This window comes from Neolamprologus brichardi, chromosome 7 (assembly GCF_056152115.1).
Source record: "Neolamprologus brichardi isolate AB-2024 chromosome 7, ASM5615211v1, whole genome shotgun sequence".
Taxonomy (NCBI): domain Eukaryota; kingdom Metazoa; phylum Chordata; class Actinopteri; order Cichliformes; family Cichlidae; genus Neolamprologus; species Neolamprologus brichardi.
In genome coordinates this window covers 11,434,287-11,456,809 of record NC_142110.1, presented here as the reverse complement: position 1 = coordinate 11,456,809, position 22,523 = coordinate 11,434,287, and the positions used below count along the sequence as shown (strand labels likewise).

Sequence of the window (22,523 nt, the reverse complement as noted above, 5' to 3'; positions counted from 1 at the left end):
AGCATTTCCTTTTTCAGTTTTCTGTGCGGAAATAAAAGTAATAATTTCAAGGAACTTATTAAAGCAGTCTAGTGATTATTTTGGTGATTTCCCACTGACAATGTCAAGCTTCAGATGTTGAAAAAATAAAAGTGAACATAAAGCAACTCATTACTAAAGCATCCTCAACAAAATGTAGAACAGTAGATAGTTTTGTTTCAACATACACCAGAAGGTGGCGATAGAGACAACATAATACATGGACCTGCTTGTCAATATACTGTACACGAGTGACGTGTTATAAATGTAGTGTTGGGTCTGCTGAACACTTTTGTTCAGTTTGCTTTCTCAGAGAAGAACAAGCTGCTTTTTTACTCATCATAGCAGGTAACTGAGTATTTCAATGGGTATATTTTGATTTTGATCTGTTTATTTATTTTGCCCTTCCTGACACAACATCGAAGAGATTTGTGTCTCCTCCCAGGAATAAAATCTTGTTAGGTCAACATGTAAACCACTATATGATTTATACAAAACTGTGCCAAAAGTCTTAAACACCCCTCACTTATTTACATTTTGCTTCCAAGGAGCCAGATTCCCTCATATTTCTTTAAAGAGGTCTTGAGCAATAGTTCTCCAGGTTTTCTTAAGTTTACTCTACAATAATAATAAAAAACAAAAACATTTTGGCATGGTGTGCACAGTAAAAACACACCGCGAGGCACTATCAGTCATAGATTGGCCTCCCCAGAGCATTGAAGCAGTGTGGGATTCTCTTACCAGAGAATGAAACACAAAGGACGCAAACATACAAAGGAGAGCTTTGGATGTCCTTCAGTTAGCCCGGAAAACTATTCCTTGCCTTATAGAGCACAGGCTACGTTAAAGGCAGCCATATCAAATACTGACTTTAAAATCAGCTGCGATCAGTATAATATTTAAGTGTTTCTTGTCAATAATCAAAGCCCTTGTCCAAGGAAAAACAGCCTTGAGGCTACACAACTTCACAATGAGAACAAACATGAAAAAACATGGGTGTCTTTTATTATAAGTTCATGTGTTTATATATCAAAACTTCTAAAGATAAACGTAAATCTAAAAGCACACGTGCTGATTCTAGCTGCAATGAATACAATTTCATCTTCAGCTGGCCTACAAGGCAGCACTGCTGCATGTGTTGGACTGGAAGTAACAGAGGAGCATTGGCTACTGAGATGTGAGTGTAGGCAAAAAAGAACAGCCCAAAAAATATACACAGAAATAAAACAGAATACGGTCCAGTGGTTTTTTTTCACAGGTCATAGCAAGGAGACTTTCAGAGCAGTCTTTCTCTGAATTGCCCAGCACCCCCATTGTTAGGTTTAGCCCTAAACCACTGAGCAGTATAATGAGGAGTAACATGATAAAAAGGAGTTTCCATTGATGTTTCCTGTCACACCACAGGTATATGCAGTGGGGACTGAAGGGTGTGCCTCCAGGCACAGACAGGAGAAGGTTATCTGAATAGTCCTCTCCCTCCCTCCTCCACCCTCCTTCTCTTCCACTTCGCCTTGCAGCTCTCCTCATACTGGTCTGTTGCGCTTCAGTTCACTGGGGGAAGGCGGGATACGGTCTTCCAGCTTTGTAAAGCTGGTGGAATGGCTAGGCTTTTTAGAGTCCTCCTCAGGACCCTGTGCTCTTTGTCTTGGAGGCAGGGTTAAGCACCGGGCTTTGGCCCTGGAGCGTGGCTGTTGGGGTGGAGGGCCTTTCAGCACAAACAGTTCAGTTGAGGCTTTGTGCTGTTGGGCAAGTAGAGGCTGTGTAGATGATGCGGATGCCTGTGTGTGTGTGGGAGATAATGGGCTGGGCGAAGCTGATGATGAAGGGTCCAGGGAAACCAGGGGAATAAGTGTGGACTTCTGCTGGAACCTGGTGAGGCTGGTGGAGTGGCTGGGCCTTGGCAGGCTGTAGCAAGCCTCAGCCCCTCTGTGGCGAGAAGGCAGGGTGGAGCATCGGGCCTTGGCCTTTGAGCCTGGCTCTCTGGGAGGAGGTGCAATTAATGAGAAGCTCTTAGTTTCATCATCTGTTGTTGTAATCCCTTCCGTGGAGATCTTCAGACTCTGGGATGATCCTCTTTTACACGATGAATGTGACAGAGGTTCAGCATCTTTCTGGCATTCTTGTTTGGAGCCTGAGCGGGGAAGCTCCATATCTTTAACTGTGCCCGATGAGGGTTCTTCATCTATATAACAAAAAAACAAAAAAATGAATCGTACGATGCAGACAATATGTTTCACAGACAAGATGAACAAAGAATGAAGAACTTGTGCTCTGTTATTAAATTGTCTCCTCTTACCTAAGAGGCCCAGCTCACACATGAAGACGTCCAGATCTACAGTAAAATTTTCACTCTCAACTTCCTTTGCTTCGTCTTCATTTGTTCTCTGTCCTCCTTTCTCTTTTTCATCACTTTCCTCTTGCTCAAACTCTTCCTTTCCACCTTCTTCCTTCCCATCCTCCTCCTTAACATCTCCTTCTCCTTCCTTTTCTGTTCCTTTGGCCTCTCTGTTTTCCTCTTCACCTTCATCTCCTCGCTCTTCTAGACCATTTACTCCACCTTCTACCAATACATTTCCAATCTCTGGATCACTGTCACTATCTCTGCTCCTTGCATCCAAATTGATCTCAACCCCCACCACTTCCTCTTCCTCCACTTGTACTTCTTCTTGATTTTCTGGTGGTGCCTCCACCACAATGTCTATGTTGGTGGGGAAGTAGGGGGCTGAGGGTTTTGTGGAGTGAGTTTTGGCACGTGCTTCTTGGTCTTGAGTCAGCAGAAACTCCATCAGCAACATGTTCTCTTTCTTCAGCTGTTCCCGCAGAGATCGTGGTACATCTGGGATCATCCAGGCAACTAACATGCTGAGGAACATGGCAAGGTTCTGATAGAAAAAACAAGTAACAAGAGTTGAGATTTTTATTTTTAAAGAGGGTTAACTAGTTTTGAAAGCCAAAAATGAATTTGTTAAAATAATTTTTTTAAAGGCACCTATAGGTAAGAAAGCACTATTTTGCTAGATTAACACTGAATGCCATTAGGCAGTTTGTACACTCACTGAGATCACTTTTTATTATAAACAGATAAATATCAGATAAATAGGTCTGGTCACAGTGAAATATAGGACATATTAATATAAATTATCCAACTTAATATCAAAGACAACACTACTGTCAGAAAAAACCTATCAGCAAATACCAGGAGAGGAAAAGTTGGACTGGTGCATCTCTACTTATCTATACATTATATTAACATCCTTTGAGAAGTCACATATCAGCTGGATAGAAAGCTATTTGTGGATCTAAGTAAAAACAAAGCTGGAGATACTTTTTCAGACTAAGTGTAGCATATATCCTACTGTAGCTAAGTCATATTAATACCTGGAAGAAAATTACGAAGGCCAGTTTTGCAGCCAGGACAGACCAGTACTGTTTAGAGAAGGTGTATGAATCTGTTGCCCATGGAGGATCTCTGTAGTCTTTATACCTGACAGAAAGATACACTGTGAGTATTAGCACAGAGAAACATGTGGGAGCACAGAAAAAAAATACACACAAAAAGCTAAAAGCTATCCAAGCCAACATTTGACAATTTCTTAAAACTCATCCTTGCACACATTTACAGTAAAAAAATAAAAACAATTCAAATCCTTTTAAATTTTCCTCATCTTTCGTTTCCGACATCTCAAAAATTGATTCTTATACTTCTTTTTCTAACCTCTCATTAATTTCCACACAAATACTCCACAAAACGTTTTATGAATGTTTTGTAAATGCACTAAAACAAAAGCCTGAAACGTCCCATTTTACATACATTAAGCATTCAGAAGTTTCTCTCAGTACTTGGTTAAAGCAGCTTTGGCAACAGTCACGGCCTTTCTTTGGAATGATCTTACAAGTTTGGCACATGATTGTTTTGGAAGCTTCGCCAATTCTTCTTGGCAGAACTGCTTGGTGTCACTGCACAGCCACGTTCCCGTCTCTCAGGTCTTGCCTGTGGTTGGGTCATTCTAGGTCGTGTTTTTGTGTTTGGGGTGGTTATTTGTCATCGGTTGCAAAAGATTTTCACTGAAAATTAACATTTTTTTTCTGCAAGCATCTTTAACACTATCCCGTCTTGTCTTCCACGCCTTGTTGTAATAAAAACAAACAAAAAACAAAACATAAACATCCCCATTGCATTACGTTGTCATGAGTGCCTTAGTCTGTACAGACAGTGTTAATGAAGTCGGATCTATTTTCTCCAAACAAAACTATAAACTGCTTGATAAGAAACTGCTCCAAAACTTGCTACACTACCACGAGGGCCCGATTGGTGGACTGCTACACCAGTGATGGTCCTTCTCGCTTATTATTTAAATGTGTGAACAAGTCCATGAGGGGCTGGGAGACGATGCAGATATGCTCTCCCTGGCGCTGCGTGATTTTCTCTTAGGTGTTGAATTTCCATGCACAGCTTAAAAGACATGCATGTTAGGTTAAATGGTGATTCTAAACTGTCTGTCTGTTTCTATGTGTTGGCCATGTGATGAACTGCCAACCTAACCAGGATACACTCTGCCTCTCGCCAAATGACAAGTGAGATAGACTGAGAGAGGAATAATCCGTTAAGAAAACTGCTGGCTGTGTGGCTGAATGGATGGATGGAAATTTTGAAGTGGATACTGGATGGATATGAGCATGAATCACAGTATGTCCCTCAGCGTCTGCTCTGTGATAAGCCACTGCTCTTCCAGTATCATACAGGATACGCTACGGTTTGGCCTTCAATCTGATATCAACAGGAAGAATTTATATCGACAGGTGTGTGCCTTTTCATATAGGCTGTGCCCAGTTAAGTTGCTGAAACATCTCATTGATTTTTAACAGGATGCACCAGAGCTCAATTATAGCCCAGTAAGGTCTGAATACTGAAGTAAATTGTTATCTTTAATACATTTAACAATACCTTCAAAAAATGTTTTCTTTGTAATTTTCAAGTATCCATGAAGACTGATGAAAAATGAATCTGACACATGACAAAATGTGGAAATCTTGAGGAAGTCTTTTTGTATATGTTCCAGGTAAAGCGCTAAGCTGCTGGACTAAAGGATTTCAAGAAAGTTCCAGGTAGGTCAAGGTTAATAGAGTGACTCTGACCTGCACATGGATACTCCAGTGATAAGGGTGGTGTTTGGCGCTGTGCCAGAGGGGAAGTTGCTGACATCGAAGTAGGACAGCGAGTGCTCCGTGTATCCGCTCATGGTGCCATTAGCGCTGTATATGTACTGGTAAACCATTCGTGGAACAAACTCTGACGTGAAGGAGATGACAAATGCCTAGAAAGACAAACAAGGGGTGAAAGTTACATTAGCAATAAATAACTTTATGGTCCAATAATAAGAATAACGTAACGTTAGTAATACTGTCTATTTTTTTGTCTGTAGCTTTTAAAGAAATATTACACTTTAAAAATAATTTGGTGTTTTAATTAAATTTTTGATTTATGTCTGTGTTAAAATATTACAATATGTGATTTGAACAATTATACCTGAGCCATCAAATTGACAAGATTTGTCAAATATATTATTGTCAGGAAGGGTTTCTGGTGTAATCTGCCAAAGCAAACACGTCGAGCTACCCGCTGTGGCATCCCTTTGAGAATAAATGAGCTGAAAGCAGTTTATATATAGATCCAAGCACCACAAAAGTGCCCCACCACACAATAAAGGATAGTGGTAAACAGCATGTTTTGTTTTAAAAAGTGTTTTTTTTTACCATTTAAAATGCAGTAATATCTACATAACTATCAAATATACAATAAACGTGACATAACAAAACGAATTGTAAACAAAATCTTAAAAAATATATAAAGAAACTATTATTCCCCTGATGTTTTCATATTACAAAAGTGTATTATTTTGAAAGAAAAAATGATAGTGATGACATCACTCAATTCCCAGGATTTCCTCTGACATATTTACTGAATTGCTTTATGTCATAATAAGAGAAATGCGTGGGGCTTTTAGCTGGCGCCCACCCCACCACCACCACTTGGTGAGATTACACTCCGAGACAAGAAATAAATGAACTAAACTATAATGGTCCAGGTCAGAGGTCAGTACAGAGGTCAGTACAGAGGGGGGTCGAGGGTTTTTGAAGAGTTTTTCTCTGTTACTTTATAATTTCATAAAAATAGTTTAGTTTAAGATTTTACCTTACCTTTAGGGAATTGTAAGAAAAAGAACAAAATAAAAACTGATTCAATTAATGACTCCAATTTACAGAAAACATTTCTTTTTCATTATTAATCCTCCTTTTGTTTGGTATCTCCAAACTGAGTGGGTTTTTTTCCGATCACATCAAGCAAGGTGTTTAATATTTGATTTCGACACATTAGTAATTAGTAACTGTGTGGGTTAGGATATACAGGATTGCGTTATTATTCATTTTTAGCTGTAATTCTAATATTTTTATTGTTATTAGCAAATGCACAAATAAACAAATGTCATACAGCCACATGCTGAACAAACCTGAGTGTAAATAATAAAATGAAATCTTGTTTCATTATCCTAAAGAGGCTGAGGAATAATATTTTGTAAAGCCTTTAAACTTGCCAAAAGAATATGGTCACACCAGTGACAAGATGAGTGACAAATAAAAAAGGAAATCAGTATTTTTAAAAATTTAATTTGTTACATGTCTGTTGTGAAATTGGTAGACCTCTAAAAGAGCCAACTATTTCAGTCCTGACTATTTCACTTTGCAACTCATATTATATTATATTATATTATATTATATTATATTATATTATATGTTTAAAAGTACACTTTGTTACAACTGTTCCACATGTGTTTGCAGCATTTCTATGCCACGACACAGAAATGCTGCAAACCAGCATCAAAGTTAAAGGAGGGAGATTTTAAGTATACTGCAAATTCAAGTATATGAGCAATTAAAATAATTTAAAGCTGCATTAAAGTTGCTTTTGAGCACAGAGACCTGCAAATTGTGCCACACCTCTAGCTGCCATAGAGTGCCTTGTTACAATATTATGAATTTCAGTAAACAGAATTTAATTCGATGGACTGAACATTTGCACTTATTCAGCAAGGACATGGCAGCAGCAGTAAGTTGCAGTTAAACTGGAGTTCACTTCAGTATACACCTCTCTGCCAGAAGTCAAAGGTTATAGAAAGCAGACTCATACACGCACACACACTTACATTGGTGATGACAGAGAATTTGCTGATTCCACAAAGGATGTCGTACCAAATCCCTGGAGATAGCATGCACATGAAAAGAGACAAAGGGGGGAAAAGAAGTGTGTCGATCCATGTGTATCAATGTGTGTGCGCATGCGTGTATTCATGTAAAAGAAAGGAAAGAAAAAGAACTTGATTAGAAATTTAGGGATAGGGTTTTTTTTTTTTTGTCACATTCATACAGAGGAAGACAGAGAGGACATGAGCACATGTGAAATCTGTACCTATGTCTTTGCACCTCACAGCATCGGGACGCTGGATTTCAGTGACAAATTTTGCAGCGTCGAGGCGAATCTCGATGACATTGTTGAGCAGCGCAAACGCTGGTGCCAGCGGGAAGGAGGCCACAAACAGAGTCACAAACCCATACTGGATTACTGTATATGTCAAGACATGCACACATGGTTACAAGTTAATGCAGGTTCATTGCAGTATTGAATGATTTTGTGAATAAATATATATCCAAGGGACCAGAAGACACTTACTCATTTCCATGTATTCTGGACTGACACCTTCAAACGGTTCGAGGGTGAAATCCTTGTCAAACTGCTGTTTCGGTCGCTTCCCCTCTGTTTCACTGTCCTCATCTTCTGCTCCTCTATTCTTTCCTTTTTGTTCCTGTATTGTTCTGTACATCTTTTTCAACTTACTGTAAAACAGAAAAGATATATTTACAGAGTCAAATTACAGATTCAAATTCTGTACATTAAGCAGTATCTGGGAACACTTACGGTACGAGTATCTCAAACACATTGTTTTGGATGAGTTGTTTTCCGAGCATGATCATGCTGAGCTGGATGCACAGCTCAATGAGGCAGCCAGGAGGGGCACACTATAGAAGGCAAAACACACATTTACATAAAAGACTACAGATCATTTATCTTACACGTACATACACAAAACAATAATCACTGATGTGTGTAGTGCAACGAACCTCCTCCATGCGATAGTCTCCAAAGACATAAACATAATCGCCAGGCCGCCCAGCAAACCTGTATGAGGAGAGGACCAAGTCACGTGATAAAGGAATGAAGACACACAGTGCCGAGTGAGTAGGACGAACACATCTCAGCAAACTAATCATGGAGCAAAGAGTATGTTTGTGTGAGACAATATATATGAAATGTAGCATATGAAGAGGAAATATATTTAATTTGAATGCAATTTTCCATTCCTTTGCTAAGTAAATACATTAACCATATAGGAAGAGAAAGTTTGTGTTGCCTTATGCAATTTCAGCAGCTTCATTTCTATCACACTCTGTCACAGTCTGCACAACTATTGCCATTAAAACTGTATAAAAATGTATTCTTTCACCATTTTTTAACTAAACACTGGCATAAGTGAGATGACAAAAGATTGAAAGCGATAGTACTCCATTGTGACTTTGTGGTCACTCGCATTTTCCCCTGTTGGCTGTATCTTGGGCAGCAAAAGACGGCAACAGGTTAACCTGCACTCGACCCATGATTACAGCCTTCCCTGTTTGCTTCACAGCCATTGGATATAAGCCAGACATTAGAAAAGTATCTCTCCTGCAGTGCTAATTTTAGAAAACTGGTGACAGTCAAAATGGTTAATTATCTCTACATGTGAGACGACAGACAAAGGATAAAAATGCTGTGTAGTCCCACATCAAATGGGACCCCAGGTCACTTTATACGGAGCCCCGCAGGGGACATGGGAGAAAAAAAAATTAAGACGGACTTTTGCGAGATCTCGCAAAACAAACTCGGGATCTCGCAAAAGTTTTGCGAGATCTCGCAAACGTTTTAGCCGCATTCTTCGGACGCTGGCTCGAAGCCGACCGGGCGGTCGAGGCACGATGTGCCGGGAAAGCGGTGTTCCTCCCGGCTGTAGTAGGTCTCGACCTCCGATTAGCTCGAAGCTAACGGGAGGAGACCTCCCGTTAGCTTCGAGCTAATGGGAAGAATGCGGCTAAAACTTTTGCGAGTTTGTTTTGCGAGATCCCGAGTTTGTTTTGCGAGATCTCGCAAAAGTTTTGCGAGATCCCGAGTTAGTTTTGCGAGATCTCGCAAAACTTTTGCGAGATCTCGCAAAAGTCCGTCTTAATTTTTTTTTCTCCCATGTCCCCTGCGGGGCTCCGTAACTGTATGAGCTTGTGAAGAAAGAAAAAAATACAGACCTGCCCTTGAAGAAGGCCACATAGAAAATTGGTGCAAAGGCGTTCATGGATTTGAGGAAGAAGGACTTGAATATTAGTCTCTCTTCAAACTCCTCCGTTGTCTTTGGAAGTTCTGTTGAGACATGACTTAATTCTATTAATTCCAATTACAACTTTAAACACATCACCTGCATCATCAGTTTCTTTACACTGGTTACATTTTACTAACAATATCACCAAGACTCCCTTAATCTGTAAAACGCCCTATTGTACTAAAATGCATGGCGAAGTATCTAATCGTGTTAGAAGATACAGTTAGTTACATGAAAATTAGAACTCAAACAGCAGAAGGCTTAAAGACAGATCTTGTAAAACAGAGTGGACAATGTTAGAGCTGTCTCAACAACAGTGACACCATTATAAATGCTTCAGGGTTTACAGAATAATGCAGTAGTGAAATCATCAGTGTCGGATGTAACGTGTTCTAAAGTAACATGCTACTGTAATCACGTGACATGTGTACTGCACTAAATTAAGCAATTACATTACAGTTACAATTATGTTCTTACTTATGTTACAAAGGTTCTTTAGTTCTCTGTACACCACACATATAGAAAGAAGAAACATGAAACAAACATGTTTTTGCTTCCTAAGCACTCGCTATAATCTACAGAAATGGTGGAGTGGTCTACAGCTTTAGAGAAGTAGACCACTGTGGACTTTACATTTTTAATTTTAGCTAACCAAAAACCCAGAGTGATGACAAAACTGAGCTAAGAAAATCAGTGAAGAGCAGTCAGGCTGCGTGTCCATGTTTCTAGAATAGAATCACTGTGGCTTCGGGTGGTTTTCATCTCTGTGCTGTGTTGCCAGTTTTGTGTTCATACATATAAACATAGATCACATGTGTGTCCTCACACCTCACCTGCTTAGGTTATGTGCTGGAGTGTGAGACTGTAGCCTGAGGTTTATACTGCCAACTGATAATTTTGTGACAATGAGTTTCAGGTAATTTTAAGTAACACGAAAGTAATGTAACAAGTAACAGCATTAAAAAAGTACCAAGCTCAGTTAGCCACACGGCGATCGCTCCGTAGACCTCTTCCAACACCAGAACAACCAGCATATTGAGGATGATGCCTGTGGTTGTGACTGTCATCCTAACGCTGGCCTTGGCCTCCGGATCAGGGTTCATGGACCACACACTCAGCATGCAGATGCGGTAAACTGCCACCCCGAACACCGCTGAGAAGGTGATGAATATCTGAAGACACAAAAAGTTTATATTAAAATATAAAAACCTTCTGATTACTGTTAAATACAAACAAATAAAAATACAAATAATGATGGCTAAAATATAATCTCTCTTAAGAAATCAAATCAACAAAAAAGAAAGATAGAAATGTGAGAATAAGAAGAAAGTATGATTGCAGTACCAGCAGTAGTAAGGTGGATATATTGATGAGATAACCTGACATGTGATCCTCTATGTCCAGTGACTCGGGCTCTTGCTGCCAAGAAAACATGCATATTATTTTTGTTCTCATCATCGGTATATGAGTTAGCACTGTGCATTAATGCACTGCACATGTTCTACACACACACATGCACACACGTTTTTGTTTCTGTCTAGCAGGTGCGTGTTTGCCATCTCAAAGGACAGAAATCCCCTCCCCTTCTTCCTCTGCTCCCTTTTCCCTCTCCAACAGTAATCTGGGCTAATCTCAGGCAGGTAAGCTGCTTTGGACTCAACCATCCACAGTAGGTGTAGGGGGGTTTATTATGAACCAACATAAAGTCATACACACACAGGTAGTCTATATTAAATCTACAATATATGAAAAACCTAGATAAACTGTAAGATTTGCTTTTCTGGCAGTAATTCACTTAACTTCATTGAGGATAAAGTAAATCGGGGAGCGACATTATCTGCTAGCAGTAATGAAAGAAGTTTAAATACAGCCCTGCCCTCTACCCCCAGCAGCTCTGTCCACATAATGTCCTGTCACTCAGGGCAGTGTAGTGATACCTGGTAGGCCAGCATCTGGTCTGTTTCTCCATCTCTACCGTCCCCAGACTGAGTCATCTGCAACAGAGGAAAAAAGACACAGTGAGTGAGTGAAATCTGTGTCTTTTGTGTGGCAAGTTATAAAACTGAATGTGAATAAAAACACACATTATACCTTTTTTGCAGACTGTGCTTTCATCTTGGCTTTTTTCTCCTGCAGTGCTTCTTCATATTCAGGTCTCAGTTCCTCCTGCAGTACACACACACACACATTTAAAACACATGCACTAATGTCTGGCATCTGCCATTGCAAAACCATTTATTTTGTGTGAATTATTTACACCTTTAATGTAAGTGATTTCAATCTGCAACTGTGACCATTAACTGAGTTTTTCAATTGCTGATGTTTAGAATTAAAATTCTCAACTGTAGATACACAACCCATTAAATGCCAACACATTAAAACATTAACAATGAATTTATTTCACAATGCATAAAAAATGGCTACAGAAACTTGCGGGTAAAGAAACCTGCCCACCTGGACTCGCTCCTTCGGGCAGGAGACAAAGTGACGAATGAAAGAGGCAGAGACAGATATGCACACACAGTTAGAAAGGGAAGAGAGAATGTAAGAAAGATTAGCTGTTTTCATAAATGAATGCTGTTCATGAACTCTGTAACACACAACAGATAATGCTCTGCGTTATATATTTATTCAAAAATAGTTCATTTGAATAAGAATTTGGGAAAAAAAAAGATGGATGGACGGTTCTGGGGAGGGGCCACATGTCGTTGCTATGAATTTCAAGAATTTCAACTATTTCTAAGACACACTCATTGGCTAGTTTATTCAGTACACCTTGCTATTCTCTGGTAAAGACCCACTTGAGCCTTAGACTTAATAAGATGATAGAAACCTTCCTGAGAGATTTTGGTCTATATCAACATGACAGCATCACACAGTTGCTGCAGATTTGTCGGCTGCAAATTCTTCATGACAATCTCCCATCCCACCACATCCCAAAGTTCCTCAATTGGATTGAGATCTGGTGTCTGTGGAGACCATTTGAGCATAGTAAACTCCCCGGCATGTTCAATAAACCAGTATGAGATTATTTGAGCTCTGGGCCATGGCATGTTATTCTGGTGGAAGCAGCCATCAGAATAACATGGTCATAAAAGGATAGACTTATATGCTGAACTGAACCGTTGATACAAGGCATGACAGAGTCTTTCTGTTGCTCATGTTTCAAAATCGGACCCTGCCATCCAAATGCAGTAGATATGGACCATTTTTTCTTCTACTGTGCACTTTTGGTGAACCCAGAGTAACTGCAGCCTCAGTTTGTAGCTCCCAGCTGACAGGAGTGGCACACAGGGCTGCCGTAGGTATCCACTTCAAGGTTTGATGTGTTGTGCACTCAGAGATGCTCTTCTGCATTCCTTGGTTGTAACAAGTCGTTATTTGAGTTACAGTTGCCTTTCTGACCTCTGGCATCAGTAAGGCATTTTCTGGATATTTCTCTTTTGGACTTTTGGACCCTTCTCTTTAAACTTTAGAAATGTTTAAACTAAAGTAAACAGTTTTTGAAATACTTGGACCTGGATCTTGGATCTGACACCTATAACCATGACATGTTTAAAATCACTTAAATCACCTTTATTTCCCATTCTGATATTTGAATTTCAGCAGAGCATGTTGCCTAACGTCTATATGTTTAAATGGATGGAGTTGACGAATGGAGCTGACGTTATGCAATTGGATCGCATAACATCCAATCGCATTAGGTACTCCTTCATTAGCAGGAGTACCTAATGAAGTGGCTGGTCAGGGTACATTCTCACGTACGTCCGCTGGATAATCTCAAGCAAAGTTCAAACAGCTATAGTTGTTCTAGGCTGTGTTTGGGTATGTTATGACCGTGCTTTGTCATACTATCCAGGAAATACCCTTTAAGAACTCGCTAATCCCATTATCACACTTAACACCCTAAACACATGGTCAATGTCATGTCATGTCAAGAGGTTAAAACTCTGGGTTTGACTTACATGGGTTAAAAAAAATAGACAGTGAAAAAATAAAATTATGTAATAATTTGATAGATTTTCATTTTCAGTTAATATAGCATAGTTTTTTTTATTGGACAATATGCCAAATCTACTTCAATACCTCCTCATCCTCGAGGCTCGTCAGGTCCCACGTATGTTTCAGATACATCTGCCGCCTTTTCCAGTGCTCAAGAAACCATGCAGCTACGAAAAAGTGAACAAAAGGAGTTCAAAGAAATTTAAAAAAGATTTTAAAAAATTATTTGCATTCAGGAGGTTCAAAAAAATTAATTTTGGCAGGAAGTTTATTCACAAACATATCCTAAATGTGTATGTGTTCAGAAAATTAAACAAGCCTGTTTTTTACAAAATAAGTAGCTTCATATCTTAAAATGTGTATCCGGGTTAACTGAAAGTTGAATTAAGAAATCTAAGTGTTTATTAAATGTCTGTCTATCTACTGGAGTTGCTGTGTTAAAACTTACTGCGCATGCTGTAACAGGGATATGCATTAAAAGTGTATAGTTACCCCACAGAGACATGAAAATAGCAAAGAGGACAGTGGCTCCATTGTCAAACAGGTATGAAGCTCGGGCCAATGAGCACACCGAACTCAGACGCCAGTAGTCGCACACGCCATCACAAAGTGGACACATGGTGATGTTCAAGCTGTCATTACACGTCTCCTGACTTAAATACACATGTTAAAACAGCACATGCATAATAACATTAACACTGTGTGTCAGTAATACACTTTTGATAAGCACAAACAGATTTGAAGACTAATTAGTATCTACCAACCTTGGCACATTGGTATCCACAGTAAGTATGCCGTATAGGAAGACAATGATGCCCAGTACTGAAGGAGGGATGAGGAGCTGAGTATAAACACCCAGCCACGCAAAATACAACCCAATCTGTTCTCCAAAGTACTTCCTGTAAACAAAGGAGCAACGTGCAGGCTATACATTTTTGTCAAGTGGAAATGTGAAGAGCCAAGGACATATGCTGTTTTAGACTCAAGCGGTGTTCAATTTAAAAACACAAGAAACAATTGATCTCATCTGAGAAACATTAGAAACCTTAACGTTTACTTGGCACATCTATGAACTTTATTATTAATAGTAGAATTAGTACTTTTAGTTTAAAACTTTGACTTGGCATCTCATCTATAATAATAATAATAATGATAATGGCAAGCCTTAAAGACTTTGCACCAATATTGTGTCTTAAAAATCAGTATTAGTGGCTGTAATGGACACTACACTACAAGCTAAAGCTATAGCTAGAAATTCATAGCTCAGTACCTGATAAGATCTACAGGCTGGTATTTATGCATGACTCCATAGTTAGCCCATTCTTCATGGAGGAGCTGAAAGATGCACAAGAACATGACAGAAAAGTTTATAACAGTTAATAACTAAAATGTCAGATGCAATGTTTTCAGGCCTTTCATTATAAATGTCAGACCTGTGGACCTCACCCAGAGTGTTGATAATAAATAATCAAACTGTATTAAGATTTTGAAAGAACTCAAACTAGTGGATCACATATAGATTTTTACATTGTATTATTTTTAAAATATGTTAGCGCCTAAGCGCCTAAGCTTGGTTAGCAACAGCAAAGATTTTATCCCTTAAATGAATGTATCACCTCCATCGACTTCATCAAGGATGTTCCAGAGGCAAAAACATTTTGTCAACACATGCTTATCCACATCCAGTTAGAGAAAACTCACCTGTCTATCATTTCTCTGATCTTTCCGTCCTCTCCTTGTGAATGACCCCTAAAACAGAAAAAGTGATCAGCTCTTTATAAGACACATAGCGGTTTACTTTAAATCCTATTAAATCCACAGGATTGAGTGAAGATGAGGTTTTTAGGAGCTGTACATTTTTTTGTTACTTATATACAGTAACTGAGCAGAACAAAAGCACTTCAAGCAGAGGTCTTCATTTTACTTACGTCATGCAGAGGGAAAGCAGCAACATAGACACCCCGAGCCAGTAAAGAGTTGATGCCTTAAAACACAAGAAGGTAATGTAACACACAGGCAGTTTAGCTACGACTGTCAGCATGACTCTGAACAATATGAAACAGAAAAAAAGTAGATCTCACCGGTTGTTTGGCAAGAGTGTCTGCAGGTAGTACGTGAAATAATCTCAGCTACCTAGAAGCACACGTAACATAGTATAGACATTTTAAGTGAGCTCATTTATATTTAAACTTTAGATTTCAGAATCTTTTTTTCATGACAAAAAACTCCTGGACTCACTATTCTGCTCCGCGTCGCATTGTCAAACAGAGTCTCTGTTGACTTGATGTCATAGCTGTAGGGACAAAATAAATTAGGGTTAAAAATAAAGGTTCTCAAAAGTTTTGCGAATGGCAAGTTCCTTTTTTGCGTGTTTCAGTGGCATACAAAGTTCTGAATTAGCTTTATATTACAATATAACACCTACTGAATACCACTTTGATTTTTCAGTCACCAATAAAACTATGTGTGTCCAAAGCTAAGATTGTCCTCATTATTCACCAGTAAGTGTGATCATCTATGTACTCACAGATGGAGTTTGTCTCTGATAAAAGGGTGTTTGAGGGTTTTAAAATTGACGCGTGTCTGGGAGTCTCTCTGGATGTCAAAATCGGGGACGTCCGGCTGAAACGGTGTGTTGATTTTAGTGGCAACAGAATCCCACATCCCAGCGATGCCTGTCCGTTTCCGCAATTCACATTTCTACAGAAAGACGACACACATGAAAAACATTTTGATCAAAGCTACTTGGTCATTTTCCACAGTTTTCCAAACTGCAAGTCCCCGAACCAAATTAAAAATCTCAAAAAAATGCTCAAAATGTACTAAATAAAACTGGAATTTCACTGACCAAGGTATGTTACTGACTGCGTGAAACTGCTGACCTTTTTTACCGCGACTTTGATCTTCTGCAGCTCCGCTTCTCGGCTCAGTATTGACCATGGGATGTGCAGTCGAATAAACCCGATGCCGTTTGACCTCTGCACATCAGCACACATATTGCCAGAGAGAGTCATTAGAAATGTGAAGACGGCAAAAAATTACATTCATAACTAAAATATATGCTTCTCTAAACCTGTCAGGATGACACATTTGATTATATTTGATGAGGCTGTTTTGTAAGAAATCCCATTATCACAAATCCAGGACCACTCAATCCTGCAAAGTATGGAAAACTGCAGATAACTGTTGGGATGCTTTCCTGCAAATTGCAATGATGTACCCAATTATCGGTTCTGATAATATGAAATGTGGTCAGTTACTGAGCATCTTGAGCTCTGTCTTCCTGTCCTGTCTGCCAAAGCAATTACTGCAGCGACCACATTGTTAGGCAGGTACAGCATCACAAGCTCAAACATCACCTCCCAGATATGGCTATGTTGTGCATTTACAGCAGCGCCCTAGTAATCAATCCGTAACAGCCTTTTTCACATGTATCCTGAGCCTCAATGGGGACAAGTAATGAATATTGTAAAACATAATAATGTTATTGCTAGCTTTAATAACAAAAGACTTTTCGATGTTATAGCTAAGACGTGATCAAGCACACTATTCCTTTACATATAAATACTTACTAGTCGCAGCCAAATACATGTATGTGCCAGCCAGCACACGCTTCACAGTATTAACTCACTGTTTAATAAGGTCCTATAATCTGGCCTTTGGCTTCGCCCTTACAATCAATGCTCTTAATCCCCATGTAAAACAGCAGCCAATTTAGCCTACGAGCTCTGCACAACCAAATAGACAGAAAGAAAAATCACACACTAAATGTATCTATGTGCAACGACACAAATAGGGTAGAAACAAACCCTTTGTACATTGTGTTCATGAAAAAATAAATCCGGCACTATTTTGTTGTTAGATGTGTATTTTTTAATTTATTATTCAATCATACACCACTGAAATTAAGCATTCTATTGTGCAGACGAGGCTTCTAGCTTCAGCGGGCAGGCTTATGGTTTACCTGCTGGGCAGCTGTCCAATCATAGGATTTGTGGTTGAATCACTTAAGGGCAGTCCAAAGCTGTAAACAACAATATTCACTGTGAAAGCTCTGTAAAAGCACATACACACCTCCTTATCACGCTCAATCTGTAGCCCAGCCTCCAGCAGGCCTGCTTCAAACTCCTCCCTCATTAAAGCTTTTTCCTCCTCAGTAAGCTTGGACTCTTCCGCGTCTCCCGCATGAGCTCCCGGCTCCCCAGACTCTGCTTCCGCTTCCCATCGACCTTGTATCGGGATTGGCATTGGTATAGGTATCGGTAGACTCCCGTTAGATGAAAGGGAAAGACGCGGCTTTGATGTTCTCCTTTTTTTGTATTTGTAGCAAAGCACGTAGTCCACTTTCCTCTTGCCATCAGCAAAAAAAAGCCCAGGGCCAAGCTCAATGCCAGACTCCTACCAAACCAGAAAACAAATATTATAATTTGGCTGAGTGATGAGATAAAGGCTGTGATTTTAGGGAGAATACTGTACTGGCAACGCGGCAACAGTTTAAATGTGACATCTCCAGAATAAGAAAGCAGAGCTGTAGGAGGACAAGATGCGCTACAGACGTGGGATGTTAAAGCCAGCGTTCAGGTGCAACCATACCGGAGGTGGAGGCTCGTCATTGTCATCGAGGTTGACAGGGCCTCCATTGGCGGCGTCGAGTCCGACCCCAGACAGTGATCGGGCCAATGAAATAAGCTTCTGTGAGTGAAAGGACGATGACTCACTCATTGCTGTGGTTAAGGGCATACATTCGTTTCCGTTTCATCCCTCTGTGGGCACATGAAAGAGAAAACAAGAGTTAAGTGTTGCCAAAGGCCTGTCAGGAGAATATTAATATATAACTTAATGCAACTGTTTTGTGCTCTCATTCCTGTAAGTAAAACTTACAAGTATAACTTATAAAGTGATGACATGTTATCTAACATTCATTAGATACCTCCTAATTAAAAGAACAAGGAAGCGAGTCAAGGTTCATTTTAATTTACCTTTTAAATTATTATGTTTTTTTTAAAATGCCCATTTAATTATATATCAAGTCAAGAAGACTTTTTTTTGTCGACCTAACAATATACACTCATGCATACAATGGGATAAAAAATCATTATTGTATGGGAAAAATCAAATAATAAAACTGAGGCAAATGTTGTCTTCTCAGTCTTTTTGCAGAAAATATGAAATATTTAGATTGATCCTTAATTTAAGGTCAAATAATATATCTGAGAAAACAGTAGGGGCTCTTTCAGACTGACAGATAAACTCAAAGCCAAAATTAAGCTGTCTTGTCTCCCTTTTTTTTTTACTCAATTGAAGCTGTAGGCTCAGATTAAGCCCACACTGCAATCCAAGCAGCACAGGCTGCAATCTGTTGGGACAATTTGGTCGCTGAGCTCAGACTCTGGTGCTAAAGAATGAAGCGGCATCTCGAAAGACTATGACTCACACTCTCGTAATTGCTGTGAATCCCTTGAATTCACAGAAATAAAATATGGAGTCATTTCTTTGGCTTGACTTGGAACTCCACATTAACTTTTCAGCACAATGTAGACTTTTACACAGCTCTTTTTGAGGCTTTTGGAAGGTCTTTTTTTAAAGTCTTTTTAGAGCAAATCAGGTGAGGCATAGCAAAGAGCAACAAAGTCAGCTGTAAGAGTTAGACATTGTGGTCACCAACCCAGGACAGTGAGGTTTGTGGCCCGTGTGAAACCAAAAGGCGAATTTGACCTTTGCTTTGAGCACGTTTGTGCATACTAATGCACTGAAACAGGATCAGAGCTCGTAAATACTTCAATTTCACTTTCATTATTATTGTTTTCTTCGAGCTTCAGTTATTCAAAAGATGTAACAGTCCATTTAGTTTTTCTTAAACGTAAATTGAAAAAGCAAACACATTTTATAATAAACTATGACTAATATTTTAACAGCAGCTTTACATTTCACTCTGCGCAGCCAAGAACAGCATCATCCTCTCATCTCTGTCTGATCAATTCTTCTAAAAAAAAAGTGTTTAATAAGTATAATGCTTTCTGTTTTTATTCCTCCCTTCTATCCCCTCACAGTAATTATAAATGTACATACTTTGCACAATCCAATTTTACTTTGAGGTGTCATTTTTTTTGGGTCACTTCTATTGTGGTAAGCAATGTAAAATAAAAGATGTTATTACATGCAAGTAGTGTAATTTATAAAACAAAAAAACAATGTGGCCTTGTTTATGTTGGAAACATTATGTTGTTTATGTTGTTTGAAAGAAAAACTAGCATTGCTGAACATAGTAGTATAAGATCACATGTCAAAAAAACTGACAAAAAAATAATTACAGTCCATTTCGATGCAATATAATATTGTCCATGTGCTACGAGATACTACTGTATTTATGTTTCTGAAAGTGATAAGAGGTTAAAACATGTCAAATCTGAAAAAAATATTTTCTCTCTTTTCTCAATATGTGTTTTGATTTGAAATCTTTATTCAGTCTGAGTGATTTTTTTAAGCAATATGTAGTTTTTTTCCCTTGCATGATCAGTACGGTACATTTTCTTTATCACTATTTGTATATTGTCATATTTTTAATTATCATAGCATTTTTTTCAGTGTAATTTGCTTAGTTAGGGCTATAATTGATGTGCTACTGTATAGAGATGTACGGTATAAAGAAAAAAACATTTTTTACTCAGATGCTAAGCTAAGAAAATGTTTTGGGGGTCAGGGGATCTTCTTCTGTTTTTTCTGGAGTTTTGTTTTGTTATAATTCCTTTCATCTGTTGACCAATTAGAGTTTCAGAAAAAGAATGCCAGCTATTTCTTCTCCTTGGAAAATTACCTGAAGGACTGAACACAACATTTTTACAATTTTAATTTTTTAAATATTAAGATTACTTCTTGGAACCGAAAATGGTCACAATGTTTGCATCATGATTACACTTTTTGTATGTTGGTAAAATTGTATTAAAGTCCTACCAACCTAAAATACCAAGCCCCCAGATACACAATTACACTAACAGCCAACAAAACAGCATGAGTGCAACAAAAACAACAACAACTTCAACAGTCAATCCCTTTACACATATACACAAACATCCGCGATAATCCCAGTTATCCAAGAGTCAGCAAACACAGTTTGACACACACTGGCAAGACGTTGCAGGTAAAATTGCAGGTTACTTTCTTTTCTTCTGCATTTTTAGCACAAAGGAAACATTCAAAACAGATATTGATGTGCCTGTTTGACTACACATGGTCTATTGGACATTTATGATTGGTATGTTTAATTATGTAATGTAGGCAGGGTGTTTTAGATTTATCTCTAATAATTTTGCAAACGAGTCTGGTTTGTTGTTTTAATTTCATTTCCATTGGATGTCCCATATTTTGAGCCCTATTCAATTAGCTTATTAGTCATAGTGCCATTTCTTCTGTGGCTGAGATTCTTGCTAAAACTGTTCATATATAATAATATTTATGCACACTTTGCAGTTAACTGAATTAATCATACCACAGAGGTCCATCATTAATCTGCTGGAAATATTAAGCCTGGAGCTTGGGTGCTGGACCACATCTAAAACTCCTTTCTGTGTGACAATTAAGATTTAGATTCACACAGTTCTCCTCTTTCCTCTCGTAGATCCTGAAACCTTCCCCACCCTTCTGTCATTATCTAAAGCCACCACTGACATCAGTTTCCCCCTCCCACAACACTCTTATAGATGTATGCCTCTTTCCTGCTATTAGGTCAAAACGGTTAAGACCTCAGATCTAGAAAAACAAAAACAAAATACAACTGGATTTTAAAAAATTGGTCAAGAAGTTCTCTTCTAAGAGAATATTATTCCCCCAAATTATCCTTTTTGGATTTCATCTTTTAATCAATAGATTAGCATCTTAATGATAGTGTGGTAATTGCCCCTGACTACTAATATTCTCCTCATGTTTTATTTATTTTAATATTTTTACTGACTTTTTTAAGGAGCTGCTTTTTTCCCCCCCAAGTCTGTTTATGACGTATTTGTCCTCCTTTCCTGGTAACTTTAAAGCAGGCACCGGAGGAGTGACAACAGAATTGCGTGTGTCTCAGCATGAGGCTTATAGGCCTGTAAGCTTGCTGACAGCTCAACCCGAGACGCCGGGGGTCAGATGTACCTGCACACTAACTTTAATGTGGCGCTGCTCTAATACTGTCTCTCCTGAAGCACCCACCCATCGCTAATTTCAAAGAACGGCTTGTTACTTTCAAGGACAACAACAGCAAGGAGAGCTCAAAATGACTTGCATCAAACTTTCACTCGAGCCTACACAGTTCCCTCTAAGACTATCATTGAAGCCTAAATCTAAATCAGCATAAAAACATCGACAAGAGACGTCATCAAATTATCTAATTTCCATTTTGACTACTTAATCCCTGGGCAGTTGCTTTGGTGATTCGATAAATATGTTTAATTGGATGCTCGTTGGCGCAACAGTTGTGCGCACGCAGATGGTGGTTTGGGGGAAAAAAACACAGTCTCAGCACCCTGGCACACACCACTGCATCCATCGGGGGATTTCAACAGTAGCAATAGCTCAAGTCATGGGTATTGTAAACACTTGCAAATAAATGAGTGGTAAAGTCCAAATGACCCTTATAAATCGGACACCATAGGATATACCTGTATATGCCTGAGTGCTGGATAGCAAAATGATGCGCGCTTTTTTTTAAAAATTGGCACTTCCGATGAAAGAAAAGCAAAAAGAGGACTCACCAGTACTCACGGAGGATCAGGTCTTCGCCAGGGAGATGATTGACAAGACGCGCGATTTGCACAGCCTGAGGGGCTGAGATGGTGGACAATCCGCGCGCGCTCCCGCAACCCCTGGCTTATTGCGCGCGCACAAGACGGCTAATTCCCTGACCGTTCCATACTGAACGGAAGGAAGGTGTGAAGCATATTACTGGATACAAGAGGGGTGTGTGAGTGTAGCTGTGTGTGTTTGTAAGCTAAGAGGGAAAGGGTTTACAAGTGACCCTTGAAACTGAACCTCGGCTACCCTCTGTAGGCTCTGAGACGACACTGAAAA

General features: G+C 39.1%; 1 protein-coding gene across 1 annotated transcript; it reads right to left on the bottom strand.

Moving 5' to 3' along the window:
- Positions 1-1,131: 1,131 nt before the first annotated feature.
- Positions 1,132-22,261, bottom strand: ano2a (anoctamin 2a). The gene is made up of 28 exons (XM_087843107.1): positions 22,208-22,261; positions 18,072-18,241; positions 17,553-17,876; positions 16,361-16,456; positions 16,006-16,178; positions 15,717-15,771; positions 15,560-15,611; positions 15,407-15,462; positions 15,180-15,227; positions 14,749-14,813; positions 14,243-14,377; positions 13,971-14,131; positions 13,563-13,645; positions 11,931-11,942; positions 11,568-11,642; positions 11,414-11,470; positions 10,821-10,895; positions 10,447-10,648; positions 9,406-9,517; positions 8,194-8,251; positions 7,991-8,091; positions 7,745-7,908; positions 7,484-7,636; positions 7,221-7,273; positions 5,155-5,333; positions 3,397-3,502; positions 2,315-2,900; positions 1,132-2,200 (listed from the first exon to the last, which is right to left on the bottom strand). Exons 2-28 carry the CDS (start codon positions 18,216-18,218, stop codon positions 1,542-1,544), a joined length of 3,987 nt encoding a protein of 1,328 aa, XP_087699233.1. The 5' UTR covers positions 18,219-18,241; positions 22,208-22,261; the 3' UTR covers positions 1,132-1,541.
- Positions 22,262-22,523: the final 262 nt, after the last annotated feature.